General features: G+C 46.3%; 1 protein-coding gene across 4 annotated transcripts in view; it reads left to right on the forward strand.

Annotated features, from left to right (window-relative positions):
• Nucleotides 1-990: 990 nt before the first annotated feature.
• Nucleotides 991-12,771, forward strand: part of KIAA1549 (KIAA1549 ortholog) — a 154,262-nt gene continuing 142,481 nt past the window's right edge. For all 4 annotated transcript variants that reach the window (XR_008747813.1, XM_055808427.1, XM_055808429.1 and 1 more), the window contains exon 1: nt 991-1,641. Coding sequence is in view for 3 of the 4 variants with exons in the window: in XM_055808427.1 (XP_055664402.1) it covers nt 1,413-1,641 (229 nt within the window). In the remaining variant the exon portion in view is untranslated. The remainder of the gene's footprint in view (nt 1,642-12,771) is intronic.

The following is a 12,771-nucleotide window of genomic DNA, read 5'->3' on the forward strand; positions in this document are numbered from 1 at the left end:
ACCTTATAGGTATTGCTTTATTTCTGTGTCAGCAAAATGACTCCTTCACTCCTTCCGTCCTTCTCCAGGAGCAAGGTCTATCTGTTGTGACCGATATGTGCCGGGAACAGGGTTGGGAAGTCCCCTGATGTTCCCAGTTAACCTGTTCTATTGCGACTGCAGCTGAAAACTAGGTGATCCCAGCTCTGCTTCCCGAAGGGACCTTCCCCAGCTGTCGCCTGTGCTCCTCGGTGGCTGCCCCACTCATCCCTACTCTTGAGGAGAGCTGGTCTCGGGAGGAGCCCCGTGGTGAAAGCCCCCCCGCTCCCCCTAGTCTTTGTGCCCGCTGTCCCCTAGAGCAACACGAACGCTGCGTGGATGCCCCGTAGCTATGCCCTCATCCTCGCGCCTTCTCCTTCTCCGTTGGGACATTTTACTATTGTTTCGGCCCTCAAAACTCGGCGCACCGCCTGTGGGAAGTGAGGGCCCGTCCCTGGGCACCACACGGCCCGGCCAGCGGGCTGAAGGACGGGGCCACCGCCCACCCGGCCTCCCTCCGCTATGGGGGAGCGCAGCCAGGGAACACAGACGCCCCACGCAAACCAGCAGTAGGCCCTGGGGCCGCGCCGCTCACGGGGCAGTTACCGGGAGCCACCGGGAACGCCAGCAGGCCCCACCGCGGCCCACCGACCCTCAGGGGGGCGGCCATGGGGCAGCACCGCCCCCGCCCCTTCCCGCGCTGCGCTTGCAGCGGGGCGAGGCACGGCCACGCGACGGGTCAACGGGGAGGCGGCCGGCGCCGCGCGGTCGGCGGGCGGGGCAGCGGGGCCTCGCGGGCTGGCCGCGGGCGGGGGCGGGGCCTTGCTGGCACCGCTCCGCCCCGTCCCGTCCCTCACACCTCCCCCCGGGGAGCGGGGCGGGGGCCTTGGCTCCTCCCCCCCGCCCCCGCCCCCGCCCGCGCGCGGCGGAGGGGGCGGGGCGGGCGCGCCCCCGCGCAGACGCGAACGGCGGGGCGCGCGCAGGTGGCGGCCGGCCCCGCTGCTCTCGCCGCCGCCGCGGGCCGGCCTCCGCTGGGGTTAGCGCGTCGCCGGCGGGGAGGGGGCGAGAGAGCGCCGGGCGGCCGGGCAGGGGTTGCAGCCGCCTCCACGTGAAGGGCCGTGGCCTCCCAGACGAGCGCCGCGGCCGGCCGAGGAGCCCAGCTGCCCCGCAGCGCGGGGGCTTCCCCCGCCTCCCCGCCCGGGGGCCGAGCCCAGCCCAGCCGCCCGCGGGCGCTGCGGGACGCCGCTGCCCCGCTCTTGCCCCGCTCCCGCCGCTTCTGGGAGGCGGCTGGCGTCGCGGCGCTGCCCCCGTGAATACTTCTCACGGGGTGGGCGTGGGGAGGGGGTGCTGCGGCGGCCTCCCGCTCCCGGGTGTCCCAGCCCCGCCGGCGGTGGATGCGCCCGGGAGGAACCGCCGAGCCCGCCCAGCCCTTTCAGCCCGGGGGGGGGGACGCGGGGCGCCGCGATGACCTGACGCCGGGCCGCGCCGTGCCGTGCCGTGCCATGGAGGGGATGACACGCTTCGTAGTGGCCTCGGCGGCCGCGGCGCGGTGGCGGCCGGCGCTGCCCGCCCTGCTGCCGCTGCTGCTCGCCGTGCCGGCGCTGCGGGGCTCGCCTGCCGCAGGTAAGGGAACAAAGGGGGCCCGCGGGGCCGGCCGGGCCGCGGCAGGTGTGCCGGGCCGGGGCCGTGCCGTGGGGGGGGGGTGGGGGTGTCGGCGGCCGCTGCCGAGGGCGGCCGTCCCCGCGCGCGGGTGTCCGTTAGCGGGCGCGTGCGGGGGGAGGCAGCCCCGGTAACAATGCGGCGGAGCCCGCCGGCGGGCGGGAGTGCGGGCGGGGGCCGCCTCTGCGCGCGGCGCTGCCGGGGAGCTCGGCCAGAAACGCGCGCATTGTTCGCGCTGCCGTGGGGCCGCGGGCAGCCCCGCCGCGGGGGGCAGGGGGGGCTGAGACCCGTGCCGGGGGCGCGGAGAGGGTCGGCGTGGCATGGGGTGTTGGTGGCAGCCCTGTCCCGGCCCTCTCGGGGGACCCGGTGCTTCGGGCGTGTGGGATGTCCCGTGCGAGCTGTGGTCCCAGCGTCCGCTCCCCTCCCCGGGGTGCCCGAGGCGCTTGGGGGTGCTGCCTGTCGGGCCGTGGTGGTGGCATCTGCGGGGTGCAGGACAGCCGGGTCCTCTTTCGCCTTTCAAGTTGGGGGAGCATCATAGCCCCTCGGAAGGTTCAGTGCTGCTTTCCAAGCACAGCCGTGGCATGACCTGTGCGTGGAGGGAGCTGCTCCGGCTTCAGGGGTTGGTGCAGTCCGTAGGTGTTTCAAAAGAACCAGTAATCGGTGACCCCCTTTTTTTCTCTTCTATTCTCTAGTGGCTCTAGTCATCAAAATTGGTCTGTAGTTAAGCAGACAGTTTAATCACAAAGGTGTCTATTTGATTCTGCTCCCACATAGCTTCTTGGTTCATCTTGTAATACTTTTTCTACAAAAATGCAACAGCTACCATTTTATAGAAAGGGACAGTTTTGTTGTGACTGTAGGTTTTCTTTTTGGTAGATAACAGGTGTAAAGTAATGCAGTTTTTATCAACATCAGGAAGTTGTTGATAAGTGGTAAGAACCTGCGTTAATCTGTTTCATGAAGTGGACCAAGTAGTGTTGATTCTGTTATTTAAACAGGAGAACCGTGGTGATTGTTGCTGGGAGCTTAAGAAGCCTTGATGTTACAAAACATGCTTATCTTTTAAATAATACTTTATTTCCACTCCAGAAACTAGTTTGTGGTTTGGTTGTGACTGGTTAGCTTTTCGGGGAAGTTACGCTCTGCTCCAGCTCCCTTTGTAGCCAACAAGAGATGTGTTTCCAGCCTATGTATAAGTTAGTAACTTCTAGTAAGCTTCAGAGATTCTTCTTCTTAAACACAACAGGCTTTGCATATAAATAGGAGAAAACAAAGCAGTAGGTTTGTAAGTTGGAGATCTGCTTCAGGTTTTTGACCCTTTGAGATTAATAGAATAGCTGGCTCTTTCTAGATTTTCATAGTAAGTCAGTAAAGGCTTTCATGTAATTGTATGTCTGATACTTAGTAGTTCTTAATTAAACATTGCTGTGAATTTTGTAAACTTTTGTGTGATTTCCGTGCATTCTTGTATAACTTAAAAACAGCAGTAGAAGTATTATGTAACTTAGGCAGTGTTTGGGCTGCTGGAAGAGAGCACTTAAGAGACAACAGATCTTGCCCAAAGCAATGCTTTCCTGCTCAGTCTAAGGCAGGAGCCTTCCAGCTGTTTTAATTTGTGAGTCCTCTACATTTTGTCTTTCCACTGGGCATGTGAATCATGTACAATGAACTTTAGCATACTAAGAGCAGACTTGCTCTTCAGAAGATGCTCTTCTTAGACCTCTCAGAAATGGTCCATTGATTGCAGAGATTTAAAGACTGCAGGTTGCACAGAACAAAATTACATTCCTCTTCAGTTAAGGTGAAATGTTTTATTAAAAAGCATGTCAGGAATCAAATTTCTCGGTCTTGGGCCCATAAGTTTAAAAAAAAAATTAGGACACAGCCTTTATCCTAGTATTTTCTTTAGCCTTGAAATGTTTTGAATCTCCAATGGGTAGTGTGGAACAGAAGAGATGTGTACTGGTCATATGCGGTAGGCTTGGATGACATCCACTTAATTGCTCAACAGATTTACAGCTCCCCGAGTATCTGTCCTGGGTGCAAGTCATTTGCTTTTCAGTGCCATTTGGTCTTGACCAGCTTAGGAATAGCAAGAGCGTACAGTAACTGTGGAACGGCTGTTAGAGCTACTTGCTTGCAGTTGAAATAGCAAAGTGAATGTCGGTACTTAAGAAAACAGAGTAGTAAATCAACTTGGGTTTTGGAATGCTTGATCCAGATCCCACTGAAGTCACATGTTGCTGAATCAGGGCTTCATCTTCCACAATTAAGCAGATGCTGAACTCTTAGTATGTGGATAGGCTACTAGTGTGCTAAAGGTAGGTATGTGTTTGAGCACCTCTGTGGACTAGGGCTTTGGTCCGTCTTCGTGAATATCTTACTGCTCAGCCCAGGCTGTGTTTCTGCTTTGGCTTCCTTGCACAATCTGTGCAACTCCTGCGCTCACAATCAGGAGGATTTATCTTGCTGTGCTGTTTTCATGGGGGAGGAGAGCATTGTGCCGGACTTGGGAGGAGTCTGTAGTGAATCTCCTCAGACTCAAGGACCGAAGACAAGTTGTGGAGGTCAGGCAAGGAATCAGATGTAGCTGCCTTATGGACAGTTGCAGGATATTGTTTATTCAACTTAATTGCATGAGCGTGTTGCAGACACTTGAGTTGGCGTCGTGTCTCTTGTGGCCAGTTCAGCTTGTCAAGCTTGCTTCCAGTTCATTTCCACAGAAGACCCATATGCTTGAAGGATTCCATTTAAGACTGCTTTCTATGCTGTGCTTGCTTTATTTGTCAGCCTCATGTCTACAAGCTACAGTTCTAGTCTTGCCAGAGGAAATGTGCTGTTTGTTTGCATGCTCTTTCAAGAAGTTAGAATGCTAAACAAGCTAGTGGACAGTGCAGCTTTTGGTTCAGTTGTGTCTGTTTTGTGGGTGACATTTGTTTTCTGTGAAGCAAGGTCTTAGATTTCTCAGGGCTGGGACTTGAAATATAGCATGCCTTTAACAAAGTAGGCTTTAACAGCTTTGACCTACCTTGGGTAATAGGTGTCAGGCACTGGACACATTAAAGAGCCGTGATTCTTGCTGCAGTACAAATCTTTTCCAAGAGGTCTTGCAGAGCTGATGATTGTGGTAAATGGCAGGCTCTGACAACCCAGTTCTTCTCAGATCAGAAATGTGTGAGTTGCTTGGGAGAGAGGTGAAGCAGAATAGACTTCTTAATAATACAGTCTCACTTCAGCTGTGGGAGACATGGCTTTCCTTCATTTGAAAGTAAATCTGTTTGTGGCTGATGTCCTAAGCTACCAGTGAGCCTGCAGACTTGTCCATTGTGGTGTACAGTATGAATAACACTAATTGCATAAGAGTTATTGTGAATGATGTCCTAAACTACCAGTGAGTCTCCAGCCTGGTCCATTGTGACATACAGTATGAATAACACTAATTGCGTAAGAATTATTATGGATGATGTCCTTAACTACTAGTGTGTCTCCAGCCTGGCCCGTTGTGGCACACAGCATGAATAACACTGGTTGCATAAGAGTTATTAAATCGTGTGTTGTGGGAACCTATGTGTAAGTAAAAAGCCATAAGGAAATAGCACAAGTTATCTTTTAAATTTTGTCTTGGAACCCCAAAGTTGAGTCAAATGGTACACTAAATGAACAATGCAGACTTACTTTCTTTTTTGGCTCATGTGTAAGAACCACATTTTCATGCGGTCCTCATCAGTGTGGCCAGTTTTCAGTCTGGAGTTACATGATATGATGTCTCTTTTTATTCCTATAAAAGTCATATATTTCCATGCTTTTCCTTAGTGGTTGGTAAACACACATGAGCTCAATAACAAATTTGATTGACACTCCCTATATGTGCTGTGTTTTCAGCTCTTGATGTTATTGGAGACAGCTGTTTTGGAAGACTAAGCAAAAATCTTCCATAAGAGCAGTGGATTAATGGTGTCTTCTTCCTAATGCATGAGATGGGGAGGGGGTACAGCTGACTATCAGTGCTCACATCATTGATTACATCAATGTAATTAATTGCATGTAAAATGCACAGAATAAATACTGGAAAAGGGTAGACTACTCTGATTGTGCTAGCTCTTACTAAAGATGTAAGATGTTATAAGATGCTGTAAGAAATATTACTGCTTTGCAGTGGACTTGAGAATAAACTATTTATTACAATTCTATAAATTGTGCATTTTGCTGTGGGCTGAAGCTTTTTTTCTTTGCAAAATGCAAAATTGAAAGAGTTCAGCTTAATTCTGATGAGGCAAGAGGAAAACAATGGTTTCTGCTTTGAGTTCTGCCAGCTCCTTTTCTGAACAACTTTAATATCCTTATGCTTCGGAGCATGCAGTTAAACTTTGGCAGATTGCATCTGCTCTGAAGAGGATGTTTTCTCCACTGCTGCTTTGAAAGTTAATTTTTTTCAAAAGCTTGTAACAACTTGAATTTGGGCACACATGGCTGTGATAGAGGTGGTGCATTGTTCTGTCTGCTAAGACATTGATATAGCCTGTTCTTGTGGAACGCACCTACCTGTTAACACTTACCAGGGGGTGTATGTGCCACAGGGCAGACACACTAAGCATGCCTCCCATAGCCCAAAATGATGTGTGAAATACAGGGGATCAGACTTGCCTGTGAAGGTCTGTCTAAACTGCTCCAGAAGTGGGACTGGGTTGAGCTTTAGGACTAAAACCTGGCACCTGCCTGCCTTGTGTTTAAGGATCTGTCTGTGCTATGTAGTGGAGTGTTTTACTTTCTTTAGGGGAACTGGCATCTGCAGTGTGGTGTGATGGTACTTGATTGCAGTAGGCCCAAGAGGGAAAATGGAGAGAAGGCTTTTAGAAGGAGCCAGTGTGGGACAGTGATTTAGTTAAGCAGCAGGGGTAAGAGAAGGGTCTGTGATCTTTTCTGGTCACTGTTTTTGTCGTAGATGAGATGTGTGAGGAAACCTGGAAGTTGTAGGAAAGGAAGAGACACGTGGATTGCGATAGGGTTTATGAGATGAAAGTAACTGGACTGGCAGGGCATGAGGACTAGGAGGCAAGACGTTAGGTCAGGAGTGGGAAATAGATCTGTGGAGGAGGGAAACTGCAATGCAGAAATTGATCCTAGAAGAAATAAGCAGTGCAGCCTGGTAGTAGGGTAAGCACACTGGGAAATGAAGGCGGACTTGGTTTAAAAACGGAAAATAAACCTCCAAAAAATAGTTTTGAAAGGAAGAGTCAGAAGTAGGGAAGATAAGGGACTGGGACAAGACTGGAAGAGATGTGGCTGAAAGCACTGAGCTTGGAATTTAGGAACAGGGAAGTCCGTGCCTGCTGTTCTGGGATTCTTTCTCCAGAATTTGGCACAGAATCTGGGGCTTCAGAGCGTTGGCCCTTTTCTCCTCTCAGCCAGGAGCATGATAATCTGCTGCTACTTCTCTTTGAACATTTCGTGAATGTGCATGTTTCAGCCTTGTAACAGAGTGTTTTTCAGAGTTTGTTTTAAAAACTGGGGAATTTCTTCCACAGACGTTCTAGTGGCATATGAAGACTGCAGAGGCAAAAATCCACAAGCTGGAAATACTGACATTACAGTAATATGTATAATTTTAATCTACTTCTGTGCCTGTAAGTTATGGTACAGCTATACACACTTTGTGATCATGTGAATAATATATATGTAGATAGTATTTACAGCTATATAGGTACCTGCACCTAAGTATCTGTACTTACACATACCTACATGCAGACAGGATCTTCATGGCATTCATGTACATAAATGATCTTGCGCTGTGTAGAAACGGGTGTTGGATAGCAAATGAAGTTATCTATAGGACTCTTGCTCCTTTTGAGCAGATGTTTTAAGGTGTGAAGTGAATGAGGTGAGGGACAGGGAAGTTTGAATAAAGATTTTGCTGTTAATGTAATTAAATGCTGACCTAGACAATTGAATTGTGTTGCTATTGCAGAATTTCAGTGATGTGAGTTGCTTAAACCAAGCTTCCCACAGGTGGTCACTAGCTGTGTGTTCCTCATTTATTGGACTTGAGACCTCTGGGATCTGTCGCAGAAATGCTGAGTGCTTGCAGCTGCCAAAAGTCAAGGGGAGCTGTTCTTGAATAGATGTTGTGTCTGTAATTCTAAATACTCATTAATTTTGTTTCACACACAATAATGTTTCAAATTAGGCACTTAGAATTTGATCTTGTTTCTTAGTTTCACCATCTGTAAAATGTAATTTCTTAGATGTAATTCCTTGTTTGATTTTCAAAATAGTATGAAATGTTCAGATGAACTAAGTGAGCACAAAAGAAAAGTTCATTTGAAAGTCAGACTTTTGTCTTTAGAACAGTAAAGTTTCAGTGGATGATAAGCCAGTTTACTGAACCTGAATCCACAGAATGGAAGTATAAGAAATAAACTGTGTAAGCAAATAAAAAATAACAGGTGGTGGTGTAATGGTGTGCATTTACATTATTAGGACTTTTTTAGTGAGATTTAGCTAGCCTTATAGATGGGAAAATGTAGTATACTGTGTCAAAGTGTAGTAGGATTTTGATTTAAAAAAAAAACACACTAATTTTCATAACAAGAACTCATATTTGTGGTTGTTGATGTTTGTTGCTTGCTTTTCAATTTTAGCAGTTTCAGCCTACAACCCCTACCTGCTTGTTCTTCCTGTACAAACTGTTTTCTAGTCCTTTTAGTCCTCTTCCATTCCCTCCTTTGATTTAGAGAGGCTTCTCTTCTAATTAATTCCCTGTATAGAATTGGCTTTAGCCATCTGGTCAAGACAGTGTGTCTGGTTTTGTGGTTTGAAATAGAGGTAAGATGCTAAAATTCACCAGCAAGTAAGGGGAGGAGGAGGAGGGAAGAATGCTGGAAACAGTAAAAGAAGGGTCAGAATATCCCTTTCAGTAAGGAACGTGCACGATGGTATCATACTGATGGGGCTGAAGACCTGCACAGCCATAGGGGTGGGGAATGGGCAGTGCAACAGTGCTGTGAAGGAACTGGTATTCATCATGGATCACAAACAATGTGATTCAACAGGATCATGGGTAGTGCTGGATCTCATGAATACATAGGGTATGGTCTTTGGCATATCCTGTGTGGTAACTCATTCATTCTCTTTAGTGGCAGAAGAGAGCTCCAGCTGGAATGCTGTCTAGTATGGGACCTTGCCCTCTAAGGAAGAGACAGGCTACTGGAGACACTTCAGATCACAGAAATATTGGGGTTGCCTAATCTAGAACAAAACCCCAGGTGTACAGGACTTTATTCAGACATAAAAAGGATGAACACTAAAAGTAGGGTAATAAAGAGTTTATGTTGAATAAGAAAAGAAGTAAAAGACTTGAATCACAGTGAATGAGACAGGTTTTCTGACGTGCTGAACAGTGGGGATAGGTAATGAAACCCTGAAATACATGGTTTGGGGCAATGGTATAATCTGTCACTGGAGTTGTAAGAACAGCTTGTATAATGATCTAACAGCAGTGGATTGCAGCAGTGATTCCACAGTGGTGTAAAAAGATGGGAGTAGATGTCCTCCTGAAATATTTTGCAATTCTGTTTTTGTGAGATTCTAAAAATAAATCAGAACTTTGTTGAGCTGTTCAAGTGAAGAAGCAATCTGATTATATACTTAAAAACTGTGTCAAAATGTTTATGCAGTGAAAAGTTGAATTGGGTATTTCATAGGTAGCTTTAGTAATGATAACTCCTATATTTTGAATGATTCATTTTTAGGCTCAACAGTTTTGTAAGGTTTCACAGAATATTTTGTAATCCTTGTTATAGTGACTTTATCCTTAGTAATAGCAGACAGGAGGAACACACTAGTTTTTCAAGTTAAGTCTTTGTGCAAGTTCAGTTTCTTAAGCATTTTATAATACTCCATAGATTATCACTGAGAGGATAGGTGCAAGTAAATGTGATTCTGCATGTCTTATCTTCATTCATCAACTGAGTTGTTAGCATTTGTATATCTAACAGGTGGGATGGAAAGAGGCAGTATTAGTGCTCAACACTTTTTGCTCATGCTATTTCTGTGAAATGTATACATGAGCAAGCTGGGAACTTTTTAATCTTGGCACAGAATTTAGGATTAATGCTTGCTCTTAGTGAAGAGAGAGGTGGTGGAAGGAAGAGGGCATACATGATGCAGTATGATTGGGAGACTGAGCAAAGAAATAGCACTAGACCAAGTTTTCAGTTGCCTGTATTGTATGTATTGCTGGTCAATGCAGCACATGGGCCGGGGGTCTGTGTCAAAGGGAGAATGCAAAGCTGCTGTTCCTCAATAGCTAAGAGACAGTGGGTGCCCTGCCTGCTGACTAGCAAGCGGCTGTTTGCTGACTGGAGAGGCAGCCACTGGGAGAGCTTCGTGGATGTCTCGGCCAGAGCTGTGTGCTTGCTGCCCTCCGCGCAGATGCATGCGGTACTTCTCAGCTCTGCAGTAAGTGTGTCCTGACAAAGCTTTTCCAGACAGTTAAGACAGCAGGGAGCTGTCTTTGTGACCTGCATCTGAAATCAGTTGGTATGGCAGGGTGAGAGAGTGGCAGGATAGAGGCTTTGGTGAGGATGATACTGAAATAAGGAACAGCAAAGGTTATGCTAGGGGCCGGGGTTACTGTAAGAGTGGGTGGAATTGGGAATATGGATTAGGGTATTGATGGTGGAAGGCTTAGCTGGGAAGTGCTATGGTAAGAGGAGGGCTGCTTGGTACTGGTAAATTGGAGGTTTTCATGGCTCCCCAATATATTTGACTTGAGCATCCTTGCTTTAGAGCAGGGGTCCTCAAACTTCATAAACGGGGGGGGCTGGTGCGCGGATGCAGTGGCAGGCAGTCATCTGCGGCTGCTTGGTTTCCCCCCCAACCCCTGGTGGGGGGGGTTCTGTAAATACCAAGGGCTGGATTGATGACCCTGGGGGGCTGTATCTGGCCCCACGGGCCGTAGTTTGAGGACCCCTGCTTTAGAGCTTGCCTTAGAGCTATGCAGAAGAAACTGAGGCACTTCCGTAGGGTGTTTTCTAAAGGAGTAGCTAGGTTCAGTAGAAAACTCCCAGGTGCCTGGTGGGATATGTTTCAGAACTGTAAACACACCTGAAAATAAATGGTAACATAGGATGGGTAGACAATACAGGTAAAGATGTTTTTGTCTTAAGTGTTATCGATACAGTCTATAGATTTTGCGTTCAGCCTATTTTTTCTTAATTCACGCCATTTTGGATTGGATTTCCTATTGAATGTTTTCATCCTGAATAAGAAAATCAAACTGGTATGATTCCATAGATGAGAAGCGTCTCCTTTTGTTCCCTGGCCAAATAGCACATGGAACTAGCTCATGGATACTCTCTAAGTAAAAGTTCTTTCCTCATTTAAAGGCAATGGGTTTATACTGCAGGGTGGTACAGGAAGTGTATATTCTCCTGTTGGGTGTGAACTTGATTAGATATTGAGCCTGTCTCACCTTTTTCTGTTGCCTGTAATTCTGTTTTAAGTAAATTCCACCTCTGTATGCCAATTGCAGTGAGCACTGCTCAACCACAAAGCCACAATGATATAGTTAAGCATTATTTGGAGACAAAGCTCCAAGCATTTATGTAGCAAACCCCTCTGGGCTAATATCAGGTTACTTTTTGGATGGAAGCAAGGCTGTTACCAGCCACACTGGATTCTGATTAGGTAACTTCTCCAGTGGGTGTCTGTATTTAAAACTGGAGCTACTGCTGAATTGGGACTAACTTGCATGATATATTGGAATATAAATTGTATGTCACAAAATCCTGATCTAGAGCAGAAGTCTGGTTTGAAGATGTTTTTAATTAAAGCTGACAGTGACCTTACTTCCTGTCCTTACGCTGAAAGATGAAACAGATTTGGGCTTCCAGCCATTGACATTCAATTTTTAGAAGATGTAAATTGTTCCACTCTGAAAGAACAACAACAACAAAAAAAGCGCTTTTCCTTTGTCTTTCCAGAGTGCATGTGTTTTTTATAGTAACTTGGTGAAAAAAAAAAAATGCATAAAAGCTTATCAACATAGTAATCAAAGTTTTGTCAAGAAATATTTTATCCAGTATTACTATAAGCAAGGAACTTTAAAAGAAATAAATTGTGTTACTGTGTTTACTTTGCTCCTGTGAGTAGTTAGTTTGCTGCTTCTACTGAAGCCATGTTCTTAAATTGTCAGAAGGATTAGGGTAGCTGAGGAATGTGAAATGAATGTAAATCCATTTTGCTTCTTTTTCAATTGACTGGATTCCAAGCAGACAGTGTCACTTGAAAGTATAATCTTCTTAAAATTCTGGGAGCATTAGAAACAAAACTGAAAATAGTTTCTGTATTGGAGTATTAATTCTTAAATTCTGTAGTATTTACTGTGTGTAAAGTTTGTTAAGCACTGGTGAAGGTAGTTCTAGAAATCTTAGAGGTTCTTTCAGATTTATTGAAACAACAGTCAAATCAGTTGTTTTTATGTATTTCTTGAATGAGCCAGAAGTATCATTAAAACATGCTACTGATGTGTGAGATTATGCTAACAGTTCACAATGGTTGTATTATTTTATATTGGAAATAAGATGCCCTTGAAGAACAGAACGCAGCCTTATGTTGTCATGTATTTGGTACAAACATCCATGCCACTTAGGTAATTAAGATACTTCAGAAATATTCTGCAGTACCTTCCCTCATTCCTGAAGAGTATCAACCTTGGAGGTCACACCTAAAACTTCTTCTCTGTAAATATGATCTTAAATAGCTTTTAGATATTTTTAAAAGCAGAAAAATATAATAATTCTACATCTTCCACATGCAGGTGCAAGAGTTAATATGCTTTATGTAGACAAACATTTTGATTTGGGTGAATACTTCAATCTCCTACTTCATTTCTCATACATCAGAAGTTACATTTCTAATGAATTAGTGAACTTCGGTTTTGTGAAGACTTATTTTGAGCTTTGTTCCTTTTAGTTTTGAGTGAGTTGGAAAAAAATTAGAATTTTATCTGTAGAATGAAAGCAATGAATTAAAATGATAGCTGTTGGAATTCTTGTGTGTTTAAGATAGGTCCTTGTGGATGGAATTATTTGC

The sequence above is a fragment of the Falco peregrinus genome, chromosome 6 (genome assembly GCF_023634155.1).
Source record: "Falco peregrinus isolate bFalPer1 chromosome 6, bFalPer1.pri, whole genome shotgun sequence".
NCBI lineage: Eukaryota > Metazoa > Chordata > Aves > Falconiformes > Falconidae > Falco > Falco peregrinus.